The sequence below is a fragment of the Lissotriton vulgaris genome, chromosome 6 (assembly GCF_964263255.1).
Source record: "Lissotriton vulgaris chromosome 6, aLisVul1.2, whole genome shotgun sequence".
NCBI classification, from domain to species: Eukaryota; Metazoa; Chordata; class Amphibia; order Caudata; family Salamandridae; genus Lissotriton; species Lissotriton vulgaris.
Window position 1 is genome coordinate 475,269,222 of NC_141694.1, and position 25,404 is coordinate 475,294,625.

A 25,404-nucleotide genomic window follows, 5' to 3' on the forward strand; every position below is an offset into this window, starting at 1 on the left:
GGTGAGGAGACGGAACGTTATTCTCTTGTTGACGGGGAGCCAGTGGAGGTCTTTCAGGTGACCGGAAATGTGAGTTTGGCAGGGGATGTCTAGTATGACTCTGGCTGAGGCGTTTTGGATGCGTTGGAGTTTTTTCTGTAGTTTGGCTGTGGTTCTGGCGTAGAGGGTGTTTTCGTAGTCCAGTCGGCTTGTGACCAGTGCATGGGTGACCGTCTTTCTTGTTTCGGTGGGGATCCAGCGGAAGATTTTTTTGAGCATACGTAGGATGTTGAAGCATGATGATGAGACGGCGTTGACTTGTCTTGTCATTGAGAGGGAGGAGTCCAAGATGAAGCCTAGGTTACATGTGTGGTCCATAGAAGTGGGTGCATTTCCCAGGGCCGGTGGCCACCATGAATCGTCCCAGGCGGAGGGGGATGATCCTAAGATGAGGACTTCCGTTTTGTCCGAGTTCAGTTTTAGACGGCTGTTTTTCATCCACTCGGCTACTTATTTCATCCCTTCGTGTAGGTTGGTTTTGGTGGTGTTTGGGTCTTTGGTGAGGGAGAGGATCAGCTGGGTATCGCCTGCAAGGAGATGATGTTGAGGTTGTGTTGGCGCGCGATGGATGCGAGGGGACTCATGTAGACATTGAAGAGGGTGGGACTGAGTGAGATGCTTGTGGTACGCCGCAGATGACTTCGGTGGCCTCTGATCTAAAAGGGGGGAGGCGGACTCTCTGCGTTCTTCCGGCGAGGAACGAGATGATCAAGTCCAATGCTTTTCCTTGTATTTCGGCGTTGTATAAGGGTGCTATGACATACTGTGTCGAAGGCTGCGGAGAGGTCAAGTAGGATGAGGGCAGATGTTTCTCCGTTGTCCAGTAGTGTTCGAATGTCGTCTGTTGCTGCGATGAGGGTGGTCTTGGTGCTGTGTTTGGCTCGGAAGCCGGACTGTGATGGGTCGAGGGTTTTCTTGGATTCGAGGAAGGCGGCGAGTTGACTGTTGACAGCTTTCTCAATGACTTTGGCAGGGAATGGGAGGAGCAAGATGGGGCGGTAGTTCTTAAGTTCAGTGGGGTCTGCTGTGGGTTTCTTCAGGAGGGCGCTGAGTTCAGCATGTTTCCAGCTTTCCGGGAAGGTAGCGGAGTTGAGGGAGCAGTTGATGATGTCTCGGCGATGGGGTGCGATAATGGAGTCTGCTTTGTTGAAAATGTGGTGGGGACATGGGTCGGTTGGCGATCCTGAATGGATGGAGTTCATTAGGTGGATGGTGTCTTCAGTGGTGATTGAGTTCCAGGCGCAAAGGTTGTTGGAGGGGGGTTTCAGTATGAAGGCGGGTGGGATGGGGTGGACTGGTCTCCGGACTGGTTTTCAAATCTGTTATGTATGTCAGCGATTTTGTTGTGAAAGAATGAGGATAGGGAGTCACAGAGGTCTTGGGAGGGAATGATGTCGTTGGTGCCGGCGGAGGGGTTGGTGAATTCTTTGACGATGTTGAATAGTTCCTTGCTGTTGTGGGCGTTGTTGTCGAGTCGATCCTTAAATGATGCTTTCTTGGTGGATCGGATCAGTTGGTGATGTTTGCGGGTGGCGTTCTTGAAGGTGGTCAGGTTGTCAGTGGTTGGGTTTTTTCTCCAGGCTTTCTCAAGGGTGCAGCAGATCTTCTTGGATTTCTTAAGTTCAACGTTGAACCAGGGTGCTTTTTTGCTGTCTTGCTGTTCAGCGCCTTGAGACCCTCCGCAGCACCTTGAGACCCTCCGGGTGAGTAGTGCGCTATATAAATGCTGTGATTGATTGATTGATTGATTGATTGATTGCTTGATTTGATGTTTTTTCAAGGGTGCTAATTCGTCTGCGCTGTGGGTGATTCATTGTGTGAGGTTGGTGGCTGCAAGGTTTGGGTCTGATGATTTTGCAGGAGGGTTTTGGTGAAGCGATGTGAAGAGCTGGTCGGTGGTGATTTTGTTCCAGATTCTACAGGGAATTGGTTGTGGGTCGTAGTCTTTTTGTAGTTGAAGTGAACGCAGCTGTGGTCTGTCCAATGGAGAGCTGTGGTGTGATTGAAGGAGATGTGCTTGCTGGAGGTGAAGATTGGGTTGAGCGTGTGCCCGGCACTGTGGGTGCCTACCTACCTGTGCCAACTAGAGACCCCCAAATCTAACAGAGACGATGGTCTGCTGTTTTCAAGGGAATTTTTCTGTAATCGTAAATCATTTTTATCTAGATCACATATTTCAAGTGAGTTCTTTTCTGCTGAGAACAGTGAAGACAAATACATTGGTACATGATGTGAGCAGGTCAAATAAAATACTTTTCAATCTGCAATAAAACCCTCTGTATAAGGCACGAAATTTAGACTGTGAGCGGCATTATGAATTTTGACTCGTCACTGGACGCTACATCTTCAAGGACAAGTAAAAGAATGACCTCAGGCAATTGCTGGGAGGCACTGCAGGACATCTTTATTCGATTTTCCAGTATCCACTGTTGCTCATCCAATAATTTCCTTAGCATATGGTGACATCTGTTAATCCATCTGTAACATGTCCTATGTCTTCTTTACACCAGTTCTTGTGTGAAATTCCTTTTAAACAAGTGGGCTGTGCACATTTGTTTCCCATTTCTTGTTTTATGAGAGTTGAATTTGAAGATTAGACTTTCACCAGCAATCTTAATTCTAGGTCACCTTCTCTCTGCTCTCCTGCTGCAAAGTTACATTCCAAAATATTGTAAAAATAATACTTCAAATTATAATCCTTCATATTACGGCTCCACTGCCTGAAACCTTTCAGGTGCTTTTTCCCAGTGGTACTGTATATGGCACACACTAAGTGAAATTCAATGGAGGCAGTTCAAGCATTGGTAGGTGATACGTACTATGTAGAAAAGAGCAAGGACCTTCAAAGATTTACCTAACTGAGTTTATGGAAAGTTCAAGCAGGAGGTTTGGACAGATGTCATGAAAAGTGGTGTCTTGAAGAATATATGAAACATCATATGCAGAAATATACTAGCTGTAGTTTAATTTTAAAAAACCTCAAAATAATTGCGGACAGCAGAGATTATTTTAGCAAATAATAAATATAGATCATTACAGACTAAAATGTTACAAGAAAGCTAAGAAAAGGGAACATTAATTATGACTCTCTCTCTTCAGTCTTTAATTATATCCACCTCCTCCAGTCTGAGTCACCATCCATATGCTGTTCTCTACTTCTTTTGTATGCATAATACACTCGTTGTTGCCTGACATAGTTCTACCCTACATTTTGTTTTTTTCCGTGTTTCACTTACTCTCTCTTTTAATTTTGTTTCTCTGAAGTTAATTCACTCTGTTGCTGCAAGCTAATTTATTTGCTCTGTATTGGTTTTATTGTATGATTTGCTAAGGTATTGTTGTTTACTATGTTTTTATTCAATATCTGTTGCAACATGTTTAATGAGATTGTCACATAGTATTCATCTGAATCTCCATGGCATGATCTGCGTTATGAAAAAAGCAAAGATTATTCCATATGGTTGGACCAGTCTTTAGAGAATTATGGACCTCCACTCGGTGTGTTCTCTCAAAACATTTACTACAATAGTGAATAAAAACAAAGCTCATGGTTGGAGACCTATGGGGCAAGTACCCGGGCTCTACTTGAGAGGCTCCTAGGCATGGTACATAAATCCTTAAAATCCTTTAATAGGATGTAGACCTCAAACTAGAGACACTGAAATAATCTACTGGCTATTGCAGGTAAATGCTCATCATGAGGGTTTGGTGCTAATCCCACTACCAGCGGATTCTTTCTATGTTGACACAAAAACAGCATCATGAGTCGTAGCTGTTGCTTACTAGTGCGTCATTTAAAATGTGTTGTTTGTTACTTTTTGAAGTTCCTCGTCAGGAAACTGTAGATGTTTGCCACATTGTCAGTCGGTTTTGAGAAGTCCAGACTATAACTTACCTAGCTAGATATATTTATTAGGAGATTTCCCTGTTGTAGCTAGAACATGTCATTGCCAACCACTACAAATGGTGGCACTACACTCCCTTGATAAACGAATGACGCTTTGCAAAATTTTTGACATATGGAAATACCAAATACATCAAAATATAAGCCTGTGTTGGTCCAAGGAGTCCAACAGTCATACTACTTCAGAGCATGAAAGCATTGGTAGAATTTAAAATATGGCAAACACTGTAAAATAAGCTTAGTTATTGAGTGGACTTAAAATGTTCTTAAATTGGAAATAATCAAGGAAGGGGAGGCGTCTTAATGCCGGGACACGTTCTCTTATGAAATCGAGGTTGAACACCATCTTCAATCCAGTAAACTGTGGGACGCCCAGTTGAGATACATTTTGGGGTGTCCTAATTTTGGAGGACCCTCAGTTTGCTTCCACGACACCAAAAGCCAATGAATAAGGACTTCTGGTTGCCCAATTGTATCTGATTCTGCCAATAAAGCATCTCTGTGTCGACCAGTATAGTGGGTTGGAAAGTTATACTTGCAGATTATTGAGAATGGGCAGCAGTTGGCCCTCAGATGTCGCCACTTACCTTTTGAGCGAGTAAAGGGAGTATTTTTTAGCTCATGGACGATACTGCCTTTCTGTAGTGATCGGCCCTGGGCCAGGATTAGCCTCTGCAAAATACTAGTCCAAAGCTAACGAGCCCGTAGCTGCTGATTCCAGGCCTTTGTTTATTAATAAGAATAAACCTAAAAAAGAAAACTCAGTACTGAGTTTTTTGCAAATACCTGTCACCACGTTTGATGTGAACTCAATGCAATGCAATTCGATTGAATACTCAGTTTTATACCAAGTGCAAATTTCAATGCTTAATTTGTGAACTAGTATCTCCCTTGCTCAAAGATTTTCTCAGAAGTCTGGGGCAAGGCTGGCAAATGTTGTGATTAACGAATAGCAACACTGTTCTCTTGATTCCACCCTATGCTATTTGCTCCACCACTACTTTATTTTACTCCTGCAGGCTTTTTTCAACCCTATTTTGCCGTTTGCAAATGTTTCTCAGTCTTTATCTTTCTCTTCCTTCCTTGCCCTAATTTTGTGTTGTTTCTTCTCTTGCTCTGGGACAAAGTCTGAAGAGGAAAAGAAAGTCACTGCCCTCAAAATAAATGAGTACAACCCCCAGCTCAAATTAAGCACTGGCAAATTCATTTAAATGATAGATTAATTATTTATCATTAATCTCAATTTATTTGATGGACATAACTAAAAATCAGCCCAGACCATGACAAATCAAAGGGGACAACATCTGCAAAGATATATATGCAACGATGAAATGTATACATTTGTCACATAATAATAAATGGACTAGTTGCCAGATATACCGCAAGTTTTTCCAGTTGCAAACCCTCTAATTTGGTAATATACAAGGGAGGAGCACAGAAACCCTTTTAAATGTGTACTAACCACATTTTGTGATTCAGCAAAGTTTTTCGGAAGAGCAAAATGGGTTTTACAAGTTATTCCATAATAGCTAGAGATGTGCCTTCCAGATTGTGGATTTGATAACCTATGTGTCAATGGTGTGCAACCATGATTCCAGTTGCAACCCATTGATCACTTATTGACTTCCTAGATAGGAAGGTACCTTTCTTCACAAAACCGAAGGAGTCTTCTTTCGACCCCTTTCTCTTTGGGGAGCTGAGCAGCTGCTTCAGGAGGAGTATGGAGTGGTCCACGAGTCCACTGCCTGCTCTCACTGCAGTTTTTCAAAATTGAAAACTTTATTTTTTTAAAGCAGCCCTGGTCCCTTCAAGGAACTCATTTAGCTTTAACATTTTCAAATACAACCACAGATATGAGGGTCTATTGCCCCTTGCAGGTCATTATACCTGCGATTGTGTCCAATCACAGGTGGTTGCACATTGTGACACGATTAATGCATATCATTTATGCATGACATTCTGCATTATCCTGCGATTTTTATTTTATTAACTAACATATTATGTAAAGTAAAATGACGTTTTCAAAAAGTCAGTGCGCACTCTGTGACTGCTTTTTATGACTACTTTGATAGTACATCTGGCCTTAGGTACGTGGTTTGTGTTGGGCTGTGACAAATGTAAAAAAACAAAACATGCATCATAGTTTGAGATGATAAAATATCAAATGGATACATTATACCTACATGGACCTGTCCTTTTGGAAAACATAATAAATAGTGTGTGTGCTATGCCCACTCTAAATCAGGTCAACATAGTATGAGGTAACAAAATATAGATACATGGCATTTTTAGAAGTCACAAACAAACAGTTGATTAGTCTAACTCAGCCGTCTCCCTAACAGTACATTTTTAGATACTCTTTTTTGACCCCTTTCCTATCTGATGTGCAGATATTTACCCGGAGGTCAAACAGCTCTGGATTGCCTAGTTCATCACAATCATTTTTGATGTAGGTTAACCATATTATCTTATGACTTGCCTCCAGCTTCAGATAATCCATAATGATCTCCAGATTAAGGCCAGCCACAGGATAAATGCAAATTATAATCCATAAAAGGATTAGGGCAACCTGAATCTTGTCTTCTAAATACCCTGGCTCTAATTCCTCTTGGCAGATGTAGTGCTAGATGACTTGATGTACCCCTGATTAGAATACTGGAAAATATGTTCTCTTTCACTTGCAAACTAGAAATATCTGTGGTACCCCAAATTACTGCTCCATATGTTACAGCTGAGATACATTACCTGCCATACCTAGTTGTCATAGTTTAGGTTAAAATCTGTTTTTTGAATTTCAAAAGAAAAAAATACAAACATTCTCCTCACCTACATCCACTCAGCGGTTAGGTGCAATAAAGAGGTAGGTTAACCAGTGGAAAGTAAAAAACCAGGTGGGTAGGCTGCCAGGAAGTGAGAGAAGGTAAGGTAGAAAGGGATGTCAAGGAATGGAGGGTAGAAATCTACACAACTACTCCCATTAGTAAGGCATCCAGGGTGCTCTGTCTATGGGGTGGAGAGTACAGTATAAGTTGTTACCTATACAACTCAGGCAGTGCCGTGGTCCGTTTGTGTGAGGTGAAGTACCCGTAGACAATCTGGACAAGACAGTTCCCTGGATTTGTGAGATAGGAACCATATACAGGGCCCCCAGATTTGATCAAACTGAGCAATTGTTTGTCCACTATCGCTGTGAGCTTTTCCATGCCAAGGATTTCCCATAGTTTATCCTGCCAATCCAGCAATGCCAGCGTATTATCTGTGCCCCACCTGGACAGTGTGGCTAGCTTGGCTGCAAAGAGGGTCGTCTGTAGGGGGTAGGTTAGTGTGTTGGGAAGGCCCAACAAAATGTAACTGGGGACCGAGGTAGGTCAGTGGAATACATTTCATTAATGTCTGCCAGGACATTCATCCAGTATTATTGTAATTTGGGGCAATGCAAGTGAATGTGTGTCAATGTGCCTAGATGTCCGCATTGCCCCCAACAGCTATCATCCACGATCTGTTTCCAGTTAGCTGTTCTAGCCAGGCTATAATAAAAATACTGTGTAATTTTAAGTAAAGTATCCTTACCAGATGTGCTACAGGCAAACGTGCTGGCTCATTGTAAGAGGTCAGGACACTCCTTAGGTGTAAAGGGGAACTCATATTCTAATTCCCATCACCGCTGTGCTGGCAATTTGGTACATGCTATCGGGGCATCAGAGAGGAGGCTTTTGTCTTCTCAAAAGATGTAAGGGGTGTGCCTGCGTAAGCTAGTGCCGAATGGCAACGTACTGCCATTGAGCGCTGAGAGGGACGCTATAATTAGACTGGACCTGTGCAAAGTCCATAAGACCATCTTGGCCAAATAGGTCCCCCACCCTCTTACAATTGGCTTTTTGCCACTGTGAAAATGCAGTCCCCTGGCGAACCAGAGGAAATTCCTGATTTCCTATGATTGGAGTCTGTGATGAGATGCAGGTGGAGAACTTCTGTGCCAATTGTACCTTGCTCTAGGTTTCTACCATCACCCTAAGGTTTTCTTACTACCACTGCTCCCGCTCCTGTTGCCGCCGCTGCGCCACCGCTGCTGCTGTTCAGCGGCCGGTGCGGGGGTTTCACCCGGACTCTGGTGGATCACGAACTCAGGGCGGAGAGACGAGCGGAGCCTGCATTGCCAGCTCTGGGGCGTGTGGACAAGTGGAGAGGAGGTGGGGTTGCCGCGGAGCACTCATGTGCGGCAGAGCCGCGAGTGCTTCTCATGCGAGTGGCGTTAGCTACAATTCATTTCCCTAACGTTGCAGAAGCGGCAAGAACTTCCCAACGTTGCAGGAGCCACAAAATATCCCCCGAACGCGGCTGAAAGCGGCAGAAAGCTGCAGAAATCTGCGAGTTCCGAGTTGCCTTCCAACACGGCCTGGAGCCAAAAAACATTTGTTCTTGTGGGGCATCTACTTCTTGGCTGTTATTACCTTGCCCAAGAGAAACTGGATGCTGGGCTGTTGCCTCCCTTTCTGGGCTATCGCCGCTATCGCTGCAGAGGACACCACGCGGCAGCGGACTACAATTCCCAGCATCCCTAGGGGCGGTAGACGCAGAACGCCACATCCACACCCGGAGGCGCTTTAAATTTGACCACAGCCCCCGCGTCGCGGGATCGCGCGTCGTAAGCGCCGGGGCAAAGCCCGGGCAAAGGGCAGGTCGTCTGTGGCCGTCCAGGGCCAGACGAGGCCGGGCTGGGCCAACCCCCCAAGAACTTGTACAACCTAGTGTCTCTACCCACAGGTGAACTAGTCACTTCGATAATTATAAAGGGCTAACCTGATTTTCGTTTATTATTCCATACCTCGTCAACTTTTCCATCAGGGATCTGATCCTAAAAACATGCCTACACAGTTGGACAAAGGGGGAAAGCCCGGATTTAAATCCAGCAGTGGAAGTCTTATGGGAACACTAGACAATTATATCACTCGGGTCTCAGCCGCACTGGACCAAGAGATAGTGGATGTCGAAAAAAGACTCTCATCTGAAATATTCTCTAAACGGCCCTACCTGGGATTTATTCAGCACTCCACAACCCCTGAGAATCGTTTAAGTCAACGTCTAAGTGATTTGGGATTACCAGAGATTAGCATAGGGTCGGATTCACTTAGCAACATCTCCCTGGGGAATAGCACACAGAGCACACAGCTAGGTAGCGCTATTCAGGAGGAAAGTGTGCTTTGCAAGATACCACCCTCGATTAAACCCGCTTGTCATATAGTTGATCTGACATCCTCAAGTAATATACCCACAGGAAAAAGAAAGCGAGGGGGAGGAGGACAGAAAGGTAAATGAGCAAAGATCCCCAAACTAGTAAACAAAGGGGCCAACCCTCTGGGTGTACAGAACCATATACAGGCTGATACTCCCGCACAGAATAATAAGAGTATACCCCACCTGTTAAAAAATGGCCAATTACACCCAATGAAAAGCCCTACAACGGCTGCACAAGGATATTGGTGCACTGATAGGGCAGGTAGAACAGATAATTAAATCCCTAATACTCCCTATTATTGAGAGATTGAAAATAATTAATGATAACTTAGGTAAGCTCCAACAGGCCACCATTGACAACACTAAATTGTTACATTCTCTAACAGATAACAACAAGGCTGGAGTACATACTACACACGCAAGTGAATGGCTAGATATTAACGGACCCCCTGCACCAATTTCACGTGAACCTGCACTCCCAACAGCCAAAGGGACCCTGGCTAATAGTGATAATAGATCAACAGATACAAGGGATAGAGCCCTTGTAAAATTGGATTCTACTCTTACTGATATCAGCAGTAAACTGTGGTGCAGGACTTAGTCCAGGTCTGTAGTATCTTTAGAAGAGTAGTTTATAAATAGCATTCAGCTTTCTCTTTTGCAGATGGATGTCTGCCCCTTCCTACATCACTCATTAACCCTCCCTTAATTCAGCCTTCCTCTTCCTAAAACCCCTTCCCTTTAGTAGTAAGTATTTCCTCTTCGTCAACCTGTAAGAAAGTGGGTTCCTGGTTGAGAGGGGTTGAAACCCAACTCAAACAACAATCCTTATCTGGGCCAACGCACTTGCAAACCCCAAATTAACATGTGCTTAATTCTTTGGGAGTTTGGCACAGACAGTCAGGCTTATTTTAGAGGTAATATATAAAGTATTTGTGCAGCATTTTAAACAGTAATAAAGTGAAAGTTGAAGCACAACACCAACAAATTCCCACATCAATTTAGTAAATTAATTTTAATAATTAAATCAAGACCAAAATGACAAAAGATCCAAACAATAGAACCCGAGATATGCAAGTTTGAAGATTTCATTGAATAGATCACCAAAAGGTACAAATCACAACTATGGATATTTGGTCGTGCTAGACCAGAACAAAGTCAGTTCAGGCCAACCCCGATGGAGAGCGGGCTGGCTACAAAGAGGCTGCTAAGCCCACTAAACAAGTGTACCTTAAATCCACAGTGCAAAGATTTGCGGGGTCCCGCTTCATGGATGCGTTGTGCAGCCAGGGCAATGAGAGGCCCTAGTTGGAGCAGCCTTAATTTCTTAGAACCTCAAGGCTGCAATGTGAGGTCCTGAAACGTTGTTGAGGAGTTTGTGGACAAGGGGGTTGGTGATACAAAGTAGTGTGTCTAGGATGGGCACCCACCACCTGCTGCCGATGTAGCAGCAAGGCATGCGACGCAGAGTACTGCATTTTTGTTGCGGCTGCCATCGGTGAGTGGCTTGCGATGTGAGAGTCTGTTTCGGGATCCTTTGCGAAATGGTGGTTCTGATGGGGCTGCGGGCTACAATGCAAAGTTCTTGTGCTGAGTTCAAGGTTGTTGGAAGCCTATTTTGTCCCTGATGCTTCTGATAATGAGACAAGCCAACCAGCCTTTGGAGTCACTCTGGTGCCCTGGGTGTAGAGATTCAGATAGAGTTCGTCTCATCAGGCAATGGGCAGCAGGGTAGCAAGTCAGCATAGCAGGACAGCAGTCCTTCAGAGCAGCAGTCCAGCAAAGTGGCAGTCCTTTCAGTAGCACAGTAGTCATTTGTCCTTGTAGAGTCCACAGGTCCAGAAGTTTACTGAAGAGTTGGGGTCTGAAATCCAATATTTACATATGGGGCCCACTTTCAAGTGAGGAAGCTTCTAGAGTTTTACACCCACCCGAAGTGTCAGGTATCTTCTTCCTTCCAGTCCTGGTCCTAGCCTGTCTCGGGCCACAATAGACTAGTGAGAAGTCCTTTGTGAGAGTGCTCAGGTAGTGCCTTTGTGATGTGCAAGTGTAGTAGATGACAGCTCTTCCCCCTTGTTAACTCAGATTGGCTCATTCAGTCAATACCTATCCTCCCCTTGTCGCACTGTCTAGTAACAATACACAGAGACAACGTGCCAGCAACAACTAATCATGTGACCCAGGAAAAGCCTGCAGGCACCAAATGGTTAGAACAAGAGAATGCCAACTTTATAAAAATAGATTTTCAGAATTATGATTAAAATTCAAATTTACCATTAAAGAGGGCAATTTAATACAATTCTTTCGACCAAACTCAACATGTCCACCTGTGCCCAATTGGAAGTTGCAGGTTATTAAATTTAACACTGCACCTCCAATACTATGCTATGGGAGAGATAGGGCTTGCAGTACTGAAAAACAACTCTAGGAGTTTTCACTACCAATACATGCCCTGCTTTTTAAATGCACCGCACCCTGCTAGCTGAGCTGTTCAGGGACTACCCTAGGGATGCATATATGTATTTAAAAAGAAGGTTTAGCTCTGGCAAAAGGTTTTATTTTGCAAGGTCGAAATGGCAGTTTAAAAATGGTACATACAGGCTGCAATGAGACATATTTGAAGGGCTTCTTAAGCGGGTGGCACAGTCATTTCTACAGCCCACTAGTAGCATTTAATTTACAAATTCACCTGGGTACATGTAGTACCATTTTACTAGGTAGTTATATGTAAATGAAATATGCCAATTGGGTGTAAGTCAATTCTACCATGTTTTAAGGAGAGAGCACAAAACTTTCAGCACAGGTTAACAGTGGTTAAAGATGTGTACTGCATCAAGTCCTGTTGGATCAATACCATCACCGGTGCGTGCCACGTTGTAAGGTAGCGACCATTGGCCTTCACATGGAGAGCATTTATCAGTAGATGAGTGTTAGACCCGGGACCCCGGCTGGCCAAGGCTCACGCCAAAGTCAGTCAGAGATCACCATGTCTAAGGTCAGGGCAAGGGAGTTAAACACCAAGATAACCCCTGCTCACCCTCTAGGTAACGTGACGTGAGCAGCAAGGCTAATCTCAGAGGCGATGTGTCAAGCGTTTGCGCGCGCACCCAGCAACAACACCCAAGGCCCACCACAAAGGAAACTGCACACAAGGTTAGATCAAAAATAGCCTTTGTATTATAGCAAAAACACATTAGATAACACACACACTTTACAATGTGCCAACAGGCACGGGCAGAATTTACAGGGGATTATGTACAGGACAGGGCTACCTGGACCACTGTCAGGGGTAGGCACTTTTAGAATTAGCACTTGTAGGTATAACACTTAGCACATAAACATATAATGACTGTAGCACCAAAATAGTAAATGTAGCACACAACTAGTAATTACTGGTAAAGGGTAAATACCTCCTTCGCAACCCTAAACACTGTAGGAAAATCACGCAGGGAACTAGGACCTTAATATCAGGACCTATAGGAACATAAACAATCACCTAAGCAAGTCACATTTAGCAAAGGTAATGGGACATAAACAATCCTCTAAGCAGGTCACTTTTAGCACAGGGGATAAAACATAAACAATCACCTAAGCAGGTCACATTTAGCAAAGGTAATAAAACATGAACAATCCTCTATGCAGGTCACTTTTAGCAAAGGGGATAAGAACATAAAACACATTGCACATGAGGCATTAAAACACATTCAGAGGTGCAGGTAGAACATTTGCGCAGGAATCACATAAGCAAGTAAATCACAATGCGCAGGGTGCACATAGCACAACACTAGAACTGTCCCCCAGGCCAACTGGCCTCGCAAGGGCTGAAATTCCCTGAGTCCAAATGTCAGGGAAGGCTGCGCAGGCAGCCAGGAACACAAGCCTAAACGTAGCAACTGTCCACTAAGTGCTGGACAGTTGTAAATAATGATGGCCAACGTTGGAGGCAGCCTCGTGGGCTCAAGAACACAATGGGGGCGAAACACAGCGTGGGAGCCACGGGGCTCTAACCAACTGGCTGTATCTCAAGGGCCTCTCAGGGCTCGCAAACAAATGGCGCTAAAGAGCTTCTATGCTCTAAAACAATGAAATGCCCCCAGAGCCTCTCTCAGGGCTCCCAGAACGATGAACTGGCACTCGAGTCTCTCAGGGCTCATAAATCTCAAATTGCGGCACTGCTGAGCCTCTCGGGGCTCTGAATCAAATAGTGGTGAGAGCTTCTCGGGGCGCGTAAATCACCAACTGCCCCCAGGAGCCTCGGGCCTCTTAATCCAAAATGCGGGCGTCGTTGGAGTCCCTTACGGGGGACTCAGGATGAATGCAAAATGCCCCAAGAGCCTCAATCGGCTCGACACACTGGAGGGGAGGGGCGGGCACCGGCAATGTGCCCCGACGCCCTCCTCCCCGATTCTGTACTTCGGGCCCCACGGCGGCTCTGCTGGGGCCGCGGGCGGGGCTCCTCTTCCTCGGGGGAACCTCGCCAGGCCCTGGACGGCTGCCGAAGACTCCTGCTCGTGCTGCGGCGCCGAGGGCAGGACTTCTGGTCCTTCCCCTGGGGCCACGCTGCAATTGGCCAGCCAGGTAGCTGCTTCCAGGTCGTCCCAGGCAGCGCGGCGGCCGGGCGGCTCTTTATGCAACCCTGGGCTGCGGCGGTGAATTGGAGGCAAATGCCGGGTGGGCACCGGCTTCAAATTAAAATATAAAGCGAGGTGGGCACTCGCTCGTGGGCATAAGATCGGCACCAGGTCCCTGGCGGGGTGGGCACCTGCCAGGAGACTCGAAAATCAGCAGAAAGCGGCGTGGGCAGCCGCGAAAGGAAAACGGAAGCACTGCCAAGCGCTATAAGCGAAATCAAGCGCTCCCAGGCGCCAGAGGCCAGAATGATTCAGAAAAAGGGGGTGGTGATGAACAGAGTGTCTGAATTAAGCAGACCACTCTTACCCAGTCCAAAGATCAGGGCTTGATCCATCAGAGGCCAGAATACAGTGCTCACAGCGCTATGGGCAAAATAAAGCGCTCTCAAGCGCTAGGCAGTCAAAATAAAGCGCATTCAGCACTAGGGGCGAAGAATAGAAGCGCTTCTGGCACCACAAGCAAAATAGAGCTCCAGCAGGGTCTGGAGGCAGGCAGGGAGCAAGGCTGGGCCCAGAGCCAGCTCACTGGGTCTCCAGGTAGGGAGACAATCCAAGTGGCGGTTCTCCTGGCCCCAGCAACAGCAGCAGCCCCCTCAGCTAGGATCCAAAAGCAGAACAAATTGTTAGGGGACACAGCCCCTTCTTCTACTGTAAATTCCTTTGTCTGTAGGTGCAGGGCGGGGGGAAACCAGTCGCAGCTGGTTTTGGAGCACCCTTGATGGCTCAACCACCTCTCTCATTCACTAGCAGGGCTAGGGTCATCAGTCGCACCACAGGGGGCGGAGCCAGCATTGTGTGGGGAAAGTCCAGCCTCATCAGGAACCAGGTGCACTCCTCCCCAGCCATCAACATGCTAATCTAACATTTACCACCGGGCAGACCCATCCAGCCTTCCTGGAGCCAGGCTCACCAGCCAGCTCCAGCCAATCACACGCCAGGCATATTTTACACTAATATACCAACTCCTAGAAGTGGCACTTCCGCACAAGACACACTCATGCCACATACATCATTGCGAAGCATTCATTCTCACGAGTTTGCACATGCCAAATTCGAGTCTGCACTCCCCACGCATCAGGAACTACCTGGGACACAGACATTCCCCATGCATTCCTATGGGAGAGCAGACCTGCCTAACTACATGCACGCACTTTACTCTGGGACACAGGGAAAAAGTGCACAGAGACCAAAAAATCATCAACACAGATCACAGATTAAAAGCAAAAAGATTAGGTGTGAACCTGCCAGAAGGGCCAAGTCCAACAATGAGTGTCTGGTTTCATGTCCGTATTGTGCCAATCCCGCTGCAATTCCCCCAGGAGTGTTCGATGAACCAGGAATGGCCTGGAGGAATGCCACGGTCCTCGCATAATTGTTCAAACAGCACCAGGGAACCGTTTTGGAACAGGATGACCAGCATCTTGAGTGTAGTGGGAGGAGAAGCCCCTAGAGGTGAAGAGGCCTAGGTTGCTGCTATAAAACAAGTGGTTCATCTCCTGCTGAGGGATTAAGAATCCAGACCCCAGTAATCAAAGGACGAAAGGTGTCACTTGCAGGGAGGCACCCAGAACTGCCTTCCAATCCAGACCCTGGTCCAGAACACACACGAGGCCTCCTGTCTATCAAGGACCACCCAGCGAGCCCAGGAAGAGTTTGGGGCGATCATAAATTGCTCCCTAAATTCCTGCGTGTACCCCGCTTCACTCTTGGCCCATAGCAGAGGTAATTGTGCAACAACAGCATGATGGCTGGCTCCGGAACATGGGTCAGGAAACAGAGCTCTCTCAGGTCACATCCGCAATCTTGCCACGGTCAGCCACCCCCCCTCCCCCATCACATTAGTTCAATAAAAATTGAAAACTTCCCACTGTGTAATCCTTATATATTTTTCTGAGAGAAAGAGAGCATGTGTGATACCGATTCTAGATCTGTTACCGCAGTTCCTGGGGGATCACGGCTGTCATGTTTAGTGGTTGCCAGACTCATTTGCTACCTGTCAAGTTTACAGGCGCTTATGGTGTCACTAAGAGCTAGCTGGCCCTATAGGAGGACATATCCTGAAGGAGTGCATGGAATCAGTCTGGCACCATAACAACGGTTATGCAATCCACAAACAAGTAGCTCCTACCATTGGGTGGAAACTACACGACAAACATGAACATAAAATATTTACAAAATTCTGAAAGTCTGATGGCCCTACGAATTCCTAATAAAAGCATTTAAAGCAGTAAGCACATGTGGGTTTTGCATAATGTGGATTATATTGTTTTGTGTAAATGGCATTCAGATACAGTACACATCTGAAGGGAGATCCAGACAAACTAGCTTGTCTTACACAGGTAGGGCGGCGGTATTGGGCTGCTACGGAATGTAGTACACTGACTTGGCACTGCCATTAAAAACAAGCATTGAAAATGCAATAGGTCTCGCTTTTCATAAAGTTAGAGCCATTTGCTTTGCTAATGGTATTGTACAGCAAAGCAAATGGCTTTAACTGAATGAAAGGCGAGACCCCAATATAAGTAAAAAAACATTAACAAAGCAAGAAAAAAAACAGAAAAACCTAAAAAGCATTTTGCAAAAAGTGTATAAACGAGACTTAAAAAAAATAAATGCTTACTAGAATATAGTTGTAACTTGAGCACAAAGTATTCGTCCTAAGCCTCAAGAAACGTATAGTATTTTCCTGTTTGTAAATGTAAAAAAAGCCTGATGCCACCATCCCTATGTGTCACTAACATCTTTACTGCTATCACCTTTTCCCCCAAAGTCACACCCACTATCCATGCCAGCGCCGCTGCCACCTCTGCCCCCCTCGTTCTCCAAAGCACATACGCCCATCCCATCACTTCGCCCACCACTAAAGTGACCGCTGCCATCACTTTGCATCACTAACATCTTTACTGCTATCACCACCCAACCTACAGAACTGCAGAGTCCCGGAAAGCACCTGTCGGTGTCTCTGGGGTTTAAGCGCTACATAGACTTGTTATCGATGCCACAAGCGTGAAAGGCTGAGTCCGCGCTCACAAAAGATATACTTGTGGCCTGTATACAGAGATCTCCCCATCAATGCCCACTCTGCACAATGAACTACCACGGCATAGCACCCTCACTCTCTGAACGGATTTCTTTATTTCTTTTATGTTATGCTCTTCCCTGTTCATTGTGAGCTAAAGTTACCGAGACGCGGTGTGCAGCAACTAATGTTTAAAAGCACCAAGAACCCTCCCAGCTTGTGGGGTGAGCTATGTATACATTTTAAAGCAACGAAGAAATAAATAGCAAATCAAGCTGTCCGCTCTCAATTGTTACATTATTTAATTACGTAAACGTCACGTCTGCACATGCACTCTGCAACATAGTGAAAAAAAATGCCATATGTAAAGATTAAAGCCGCCATCTCATGCCGCCAGTAAATATACAATCCTGGTGGGCCGGGCCTAAAGCAGACAGGGCGGCAACTTGGAGGAACTAAAACCCATCCAGTACAATCAACGAAGCATGTTCAGCATAATTAGTGGCGAAAACCGACGCTCTCTAATGACAATTGCAGACAGAGCGGACTCACAACTTCTGGAACCGTATTGATTCCATGAATCTCTTGCATGGCGAGTGCAGCGCATGCGCGCTGCTAAACCCGGCGAGACATAAAAACCTGATACCTATTTGAATATAAATGGAGAAGCGTGGCTCAGTAGTTAGAGGCGGCAGACCCGGAAGCTGAGATCGGCCATGGACCAGGGTTCGATTCCCCGCCTCGGCGGGTCTCGGGCTCAAAAATTCCACGGAGTTGACAATTCTCGCTCCGGTGCCTACTCGACTCACGGGGTCACACTCTGCGACTCTGGGCAATAGCTTGCTTAATCTCCACTACGGCCCCTCGCGGCGGGATGCCTGGCTTTCACCTTGTGGATTCCCGGCCGGGATATCTCACAGGGGAATACCAGGACGGGTTCCCTAAGCAAGCGCCTTGAGACCCCTGGGTTAAAGCGCGCTATATAAATCGAAGCACATTCACATAAACCACATTGCTAATTGTACTTTAACAATTATAAGAGTGCTATGAATTGTAGCAATCACTGTGGTTTGTTTTCTCAATGTGTATAAATAATTTTGATTCCTTAACTGAAGCCCAACTATGGCACATTTCCCTCTCAGAAGAACGAGACTAGCCATGGCAAAAGTCGTTGTATTTTTTAGAAATATTAGTTTGACAGGCCTTCATCTTCTCATGGCTTGTAAGGCCTGGCCCCGTTTTATAGCACTCTTTGAAAGTGCAGCATTCTGCGTGCCTAATAGAGTAAATGTGATATATCATAATAATGAATGTGTCTGGCTATCTTAGAGTAGTTTGACTGTGCACCCCAAGGTACCGTTGGACTCTAATTGATTGTTATTCTGTTCACCCTCAACACGCCATTTCCTCCTTGTTATTCTTAAATGTCTTCTGTATATAGAAACCCAATGTTAGGTAGATTTTGATCATGCGTTTCACATTTCCTAAAATGGATACCCCTAAAAGCATTTACATGTGAAACATAAAAAAAAGACAGGCTTAATATTTTCGTGCACTTCAAGATGATTTTCATAATGGGTGCGAATTGTAAGAAGATAATTAATATTATTTTACTTTATTTTACAGGGAACCATGAATCCATATTGTGTGCTCTGGGATGAGGCAAAATCGTAAGTGAGAAAACACTTAGTTTCATTGCAAATTAACATGTATGAGCAAGTTAACTGCATTTCTACTGTTTACAGACTTTTGTAATTATGAATCTTTTAGATCAATAATGCTTTTGTCGTGTAATACGAGTACACCCTATAAATATCACAAAAGAGATATGTTTAATTTTGGTTTGCAACTTGAGTTTACCACTGTTGCATACTCTAGTCATTCGCCAAGATAAATGAAGGATTATTTGGAAAATTAGATTCATAAAAGAGAGTTTGTGTAATCCCTTATTGAAAATATTTATGCCACAGTAATAAAAAGTGGAATCAGTGTTACCAAACCATTCATAGCTAATTTGTCTGTTATGTGCATTATCTGCAAAGCATGTTCATAACGATCACATATTTTTAAATATTCACAAACAATCAGCTTCATTGGGCTTTACATTTCCATGTCGAAAATTACAACATATCCTACAGTGTTCTCTCACAATGATACAGCTTTGAATAACTTCAAATTGTATAGTGTGATGTGATCAGCACAGATTGATCATTTGGAATCACGTCTATTCCTACTCTATGCATTGGAAACTACCGAACCAAAGGTAGTTGCCATAAAGAATAGGATTCTCTGTTTATGGTGATATGTTGTTTTTCCCAGGGGTAGGGCAATAACAAAAATGATAAGTGTTTGAGGAATAAATGTGGGAAATGGTATTTCTTTCCCCTTGTCTTTCCATGGAGGTTTCACCTGTTTTCAGCTTCTGAAATTGCCAAGAGATAAAAAAAAACGTTTAATAAAGATGGCCCCAATGACTCCTGCTACCTGGCTCATCTGAATGCATGTGCCACTTGTAAATAAGGCCTATGAAGGCTAAACTAGGTGCCAGAGTTATTCCAGGAAAACATATAGATGCTGTAGAAAAGACATAGTTTCGGATGTGATTGCAAAGGAGTCCAAGTAGCTATCTCTCCGGATACCATTTTTATTTATTTGAGACTGTTATGTAGACCTGTAGATGGTTTGATTAATAGTGCATATTTATTTGAATGATTAGGTGTTATCAAGATAGTGCAAAGTTAGAAAAGATAGCAAGTATTTCGTTGTGTCTGATTGGTCACTGGAATGCTGTGTTTGTTTAATGGTTTATGGACTTTTTTTAGTTAAAAGTGTATTGAAATAACTAATAGGGGATTTTTCTTGACAGTGCTCTACCTACCATTTTTTTTACTTATGAATACATTGATGATTTGTAAGACAACGCATCCAGCATTATTGGTTGCTTTGGATTGTCACTGAACTGACCTGAACTATGTTGTGGGGAGTGAAATGCAAAGTATGAGAGCAGCTGTGCCTTCAGTTCCACGTTTCTATGCATTTTAGGGTATTTCCATGTAAAATGTTATCACCATGTTTTGGGCTTTGTTTCTAATATGCCAGCAGTGTTTGTCTTGCTCACAATATTTGCCAAGCCCAATTTACAGCACACTGTAGGTCAAAGAAGATGTCATGATATGTGAGCAAGTATTGCTTTCCCACGAATGACAGATTTGGTTACTAGGACAGCTATAGTGGTCTTGGATGAGGTGGTCCAGGTAGTATGTTACTTCGTAGCAAAACTGTTTTCTGAATGCTCTTGAAACAGCACACTGCATAAATATTTCCTTGCTTTCATCTTTAGAGCTCATACGCCTAAATGCTCCTCAAAGGAGGTTGGCATAGACAAACATCAATTGCTGACTGTGGTTCAGGACAGCAGCTTTAAAGATTCTACAAAGACGAGGCAATACCATGTACAAATTAAGCCTTAACAACTATAGCACTGAGATGCACTAAAACATTTAATAATACTATCTTTGGCTAGCAAGTACCAAGACATTTATTTCTTGGATTTGGTAATACTTCTTGAAATCAAAATACACAGATGAAGTCAGATTTGTAATAAATATTAAGGGAAGGGTACTTTTAGAAAGTAACTTTTTCTCTGTATATAGCCTCTAAAGGCTAATTTGCGTTCACCTCCACATGCAGCCCTCTGAGTGCTGAAGCTCTAAATGAGGTGTGAAAACTGCTCCTATAGCAAAACAAGGGTCTGGTGTGGGAAGGTGTTTCTGTTTCTTTGGCAGAATTACCCTTTTAGGGGTGCTTAGATATTGAGTAACTTCAAAAAGCGTGCCCTGTCACAGGGAAATGTTGCTTGATAGCGCCAATGAAGTACGCCACTACTACCAAATGTGGTCTCAAAAGTTACTTCCACTGTCCAGGGCTGATTTAGCCAAAGGTACAAACGGTACCCCCACCTGTATTGAGGTGTCGGGTTCTTCAGGCATCTGTCCTCCCGGAAGAGGAAAGAATTTGTTGTTTTTTATTGCTTTTATTGTTATTACACTTTTTGCAGTAGCTGTTAATACTCTTTAAATCCTGACGAAGGCCAAGACACTCTCATAGGTGACTGATGGCCAAAACCTGTTGATCCCCCATATGCACCTGTTTTTAATCCTGACAGCTGCATCATTCAGCTTATTGTTGTTTTTAATCCTGTCATAGGTCAGCTAAAATTAAGTTACCATCAGCAAGCTCTATAGGCAGTTTTAACTCACATTCACCAGCACTGCACTTCATCCACACACCACCCTCCCATAGGGTTTTTACGACAACCTATCTGCTCAAGTTGAAAAACATCCCTGAGATCCTCCCTCGAAGAGAGGGCGTTGTAGCCTGCGTTAGGACTAGGTTCCTAATACAAGTTGGCACCCCTATTATGAAGCATGACAACTCTGGTGTGTGAGGGGTGTCGTCCTTAAAAGGGATACTTTCCCCTGTTAGGTGAATCCTTTTTTGGTGTCAATTTCTTAGGGTGTCATCCCTGTACCTTCACAAATCCGTACCATGGGCTCTTGAGTGTGTTATATATTGGAGTGGGGAGTGTGCCCACGCTGGTCCTAAAACCTCCTCCTGGCTCTTTTTGTGTGTTATAATATATAACATTTATCCAATTTCATGGAGCTCTTCTCTGTTGCCCCCACTGAAGGATTTTGACTTCCAGAGAAAAGACTATGTTCCAAGGTAAAACATTCAACTGGGTCATGCCTGGTTGAATTTCCTGAACCACCCCCACCCACATGGTGGGACAACCCCATCTTCGCCGATGAGAACAACATTCACTTCAGTCACACCACACAACCTCTCTGGAGGGACCACCACTGCATCCACTTCCCCTTCTTGAAACCCACAGCCCACAATCCAATTCCACGGCCCCACGCAGAAACAGGAGCAAGATCACCAAAGAACACCTCACCTCTGCTCTCATCCGCACTCCTCACTACTACGACTGATGCCAAATACGCAGCCAACGACCTTCACCAATAGATCGCCGACAGCCTAAACACACTTGCCCCCCCCTACAGAACTCTGAGTGACATCACAACATGAAAGCCACCTGGTTCACTGCGGACCTACAAGAACCCAGGTTCTTGTGCCAATGACTGAAGAAAGCATGGAGGAATAGCAAAACCCCGGAAGCACGCACTGCCTACAGGGTCCCCACAATGGCACCCCACCAACTAGTCTGATCTATGAAGAGAAACTTCATTCAGGACAGAATCCTCTCCAACTCCCACTTCTCCAAGGAACTCTACAAAATCATCCAAGAATTCACCAGACCCCACAGCGAAACCTCTCACGTCACTCCTTTCTAGGACCTCTACAACAAACTCAGCTCCTTCTTCCACCACAAGATAAGGACACCTTATGACACCTTCGAAGACCAAGACCAAAACACCAACCCAACACCATCCACCAGCGACACCCCCCAATGACCCTCCTCACCTGGACCCCTCTCACCACAGAATATACAACAAAGACTATGAAGAGCATCCACTCCGGTGCACCCACTGACCCTTGCCCCCTGCACATCTTCCACAGAGCTACCTCCGCCATCGCCCTGGAACTACGACGGACAATCAACTGCACCCTTGAAACAGGTATGTTCCCTGCTGACTGGAAATGCACCAAAGGCAAACCCCTACTCAAGAAGCCCTCCACAGACCCAACCGACCTAAAGAACTACAGGCCCATCTCTCTACTCCCATTCGCCAATAAAGTCACCAAGAGAATTGTCAACACCCAGCTAGCTCACTTCATTGAATCCAACAACATCCTCAACTCATCCCAATCTGGATTCAGCAGCAACCACAGCACCAAAACCACCCTCCTAGCTGCCACAGATAAATTCTGCGCACTCCTCAATGAAGGCCACACTGCAGCCCTCATCCTACTAGACCTCTCAGCAGCTTTCAACACCATCTCCTACTGCACACTAGCCTCAAGACTCTCTGACTCCGGCATACAGGGATCCGCCTTAGACCAGATCTGCTCCTTCCTCTCTGGCAGAACACAAAGTATAAGACTCCCGCCCTTCCTCTCCAAACCCACAGAGATCAGATACGGAGTACCCCAAGCATCCTACCTCCGTTCACGCTCTTCAATATCTACACGGCCCCCCTCGCAACCATCATCAGAAAACATGGACTCATCATAGTTTCCTAGGCCGACACCACCAAGCACAGTTTCCAGACAGGAATGAGGGACGTTGCATCCTCGATGAGCAGCAGCTGCCTGAAGCTCAACTAAGAGAAAAAAGAAATCCTCATCCTCGCATCCAACCCCGCTGTGTGGGACGACGCCTGGTGGCCCTCAGAAACCCTCCCACCCCCACGGACCATGCCCGTTACGTCGTCTTCATACTCAAATCCTCTCTCACCATGAACCAACAGATCAACGCTGTATCCTCCACATGTTTCAACACCCTCTGCATTCTCCGCAAGCCCTTCAAGTGGATCCCACTGAATCCAGGAAGACTGTCACCCATGCACTCATCACCAGCATGCTGGATACGGGAATGCCCTCTATGCCGGAATCAACAAATCTCTCCTTCAAAAACTCCACACCGTCCAGAATGACACAGCCAGACTCTTCCTCAGCATCACACGACACAACCACATCACCAAGCACCTCCAAGACCTCCACTGGCTCCCTGTAGGAAAAATAGTGACTTTCAAGCTGCTCACACACGTCTACAAAGACCTCCACAACACCAGACCTCAGTACCTCAACAAAAGAATCTCCTTCCATGCCCCAAGAGAAACCTCTGTTTCGCCGACCTAGCCCTGGCTGAAACCCCACGCATCCACAGAGACAGAATGGGAGAAAGATCCGTCTCCCACATCGCGGCCAAGACCTGGAATGAAGTACCCCTCAGCATCGGACGAAGCCCGGTACTGCGAGCCTTCAGAAAGAACCTCACCCTCACAGGTGATTAGCGTGCTTTATAAATCCCTGATTGAATAATTGATTGACACTCCATCGCAGTCGGCTTCACATCGCACGTTGGTCCCACTCTGCCATGACCAGTTGACCCACATTGACACTTAACACTTTTTGGTTCTAGTTTTATTTAAAACTTTACCAAACTAATTTCTCCCCTTGTTGTTTTTTTGTTGTTTAAGCACTATTTTGTTCTTTAAATTACTCTCTATTCTTTACATTTTTATAAATTGGAGTCTGATTCTATTGTGTTCTGTTTTGTTGTGTTTTATACTTTCTAACTGTTTTGTTACTTCTAAATGTTTTACACATTTTCTTTAGTTAAGCCTATTTGCTGTGTGCCATAGTTACAAAAGGTAAAGCTCAGTTCTAAATTAAAGAAACCTTTACTACACCTAGCAAGATAGTGACATTATTGCTTGTGGTGTGCTCCAAGCCACCCCAAATAATAATCCACTCTCTCACACACATAACACAGCTCAGAAAAGCACATATTTTAACGCACAGAATAAATGTGGAATACCTGTAGTCAATATGTATAATCATTTATTTACCTTAATTATACATCGTTTGGCACATATCTCCCTACAAAATGGCACTAAAAAAATAAAAATTTAAGACAGAACATTGTGCACTTCTGGAAATAGCGGAAGGGACATCACACAACCTTTTCCCTCAGAAAGGATTTATTGTCCCTTCCGTTTTATCGCAACATGTTCCTCTTTCTAGTGACTTGCTAGCCTAACTGCAAGCTCTGGAAAGTACAAAGAGTAATGCGAGCGCTTTGAGCCTTTTTCTTTTTTATATTCCTGCAGTTTCTTAATGCATATTTCCCTCTTCACTACTTTCATCTTACAAATCAATTTAGACTCCACCACAACTCATTTGCTCTGGTATACTATTTGACATACGATATATAATTATCTTTTGCTTCAGTATTGCATTCACTGCACATGTAGGGCTTCTAGGCATTTTCTATTTTTTTTTAAATTAGTGAGTGTTCATTTTTAGAGAGCTCATTAGAGAATAATACGGCCACTACTTATGCTTGACAGCCTCACCAGTATCTAATCTCAGGTGAATAGGTTATTCCCAGCAGATGTCCTGCTTCCCTCCCAGCCACCATCTAATCATAAATAACACACATAGGGGCCAATTCATAAAGGCATGAAGAAGTACTCCGATAGCACTTATTTATGTAGTCTTACATGTCCTTGTGAATTACCCCACGAAGTTCTGAAATCCTCCTACGATTGCAATATGTTCATGTACAATCAGCTCAAAGAGAAAGGACTGTGCCCATTTTGCACTTTTACTAATCGGGAGCTGGATGCTTGTGCCCATTTCATAAAGGCATTTTAGAGTGTCTAAAAGAGTACTCCTGCGATTTTTAGTGAATGTCAGTTTTGCTACTGTTGCCAAAGTTTTCCTAACATTATTTCAGGACCCCAAACCCAATTGGACCCTTACACTCTGAGTGCACGCCACAATGTCAGCCCTGGAAGCACGTGCACAAGACAAAAGTGTCTCCTGGGGTCACTGATTCCCTACGTTGAAAGACTTAGGGTACCAATTCTCTCTGCGATGGCAGC

General features: G+C 44.8%; 1 protein-coding gene across 3 annotated transcripts in view; it reads left to right on the plus strand.

Moving 5' to 3' along the window:
* Positions 1-25,404, plus strand: part of ADGRB3 (adhesion G protein-coupled receptor B3) — a 1,725,994-nt gene that overhangs the window by 1,117,483 nt on the left and 583,107 nt on the right. For all 3 annotated transcript variants that reach the window (XM_086926462.1, XM_086926464.1, XM_086926463.1), the window contains exon 16: positions 18,455-18,498. In XM_086926462.1, coding sequence (XP_086782588.1) covers positions 18,455-18,498 — 44 coding nt within the window. The remainder of the gene's footprint in view (positions 1-18,454; positions 18,499-25,404) is intronic.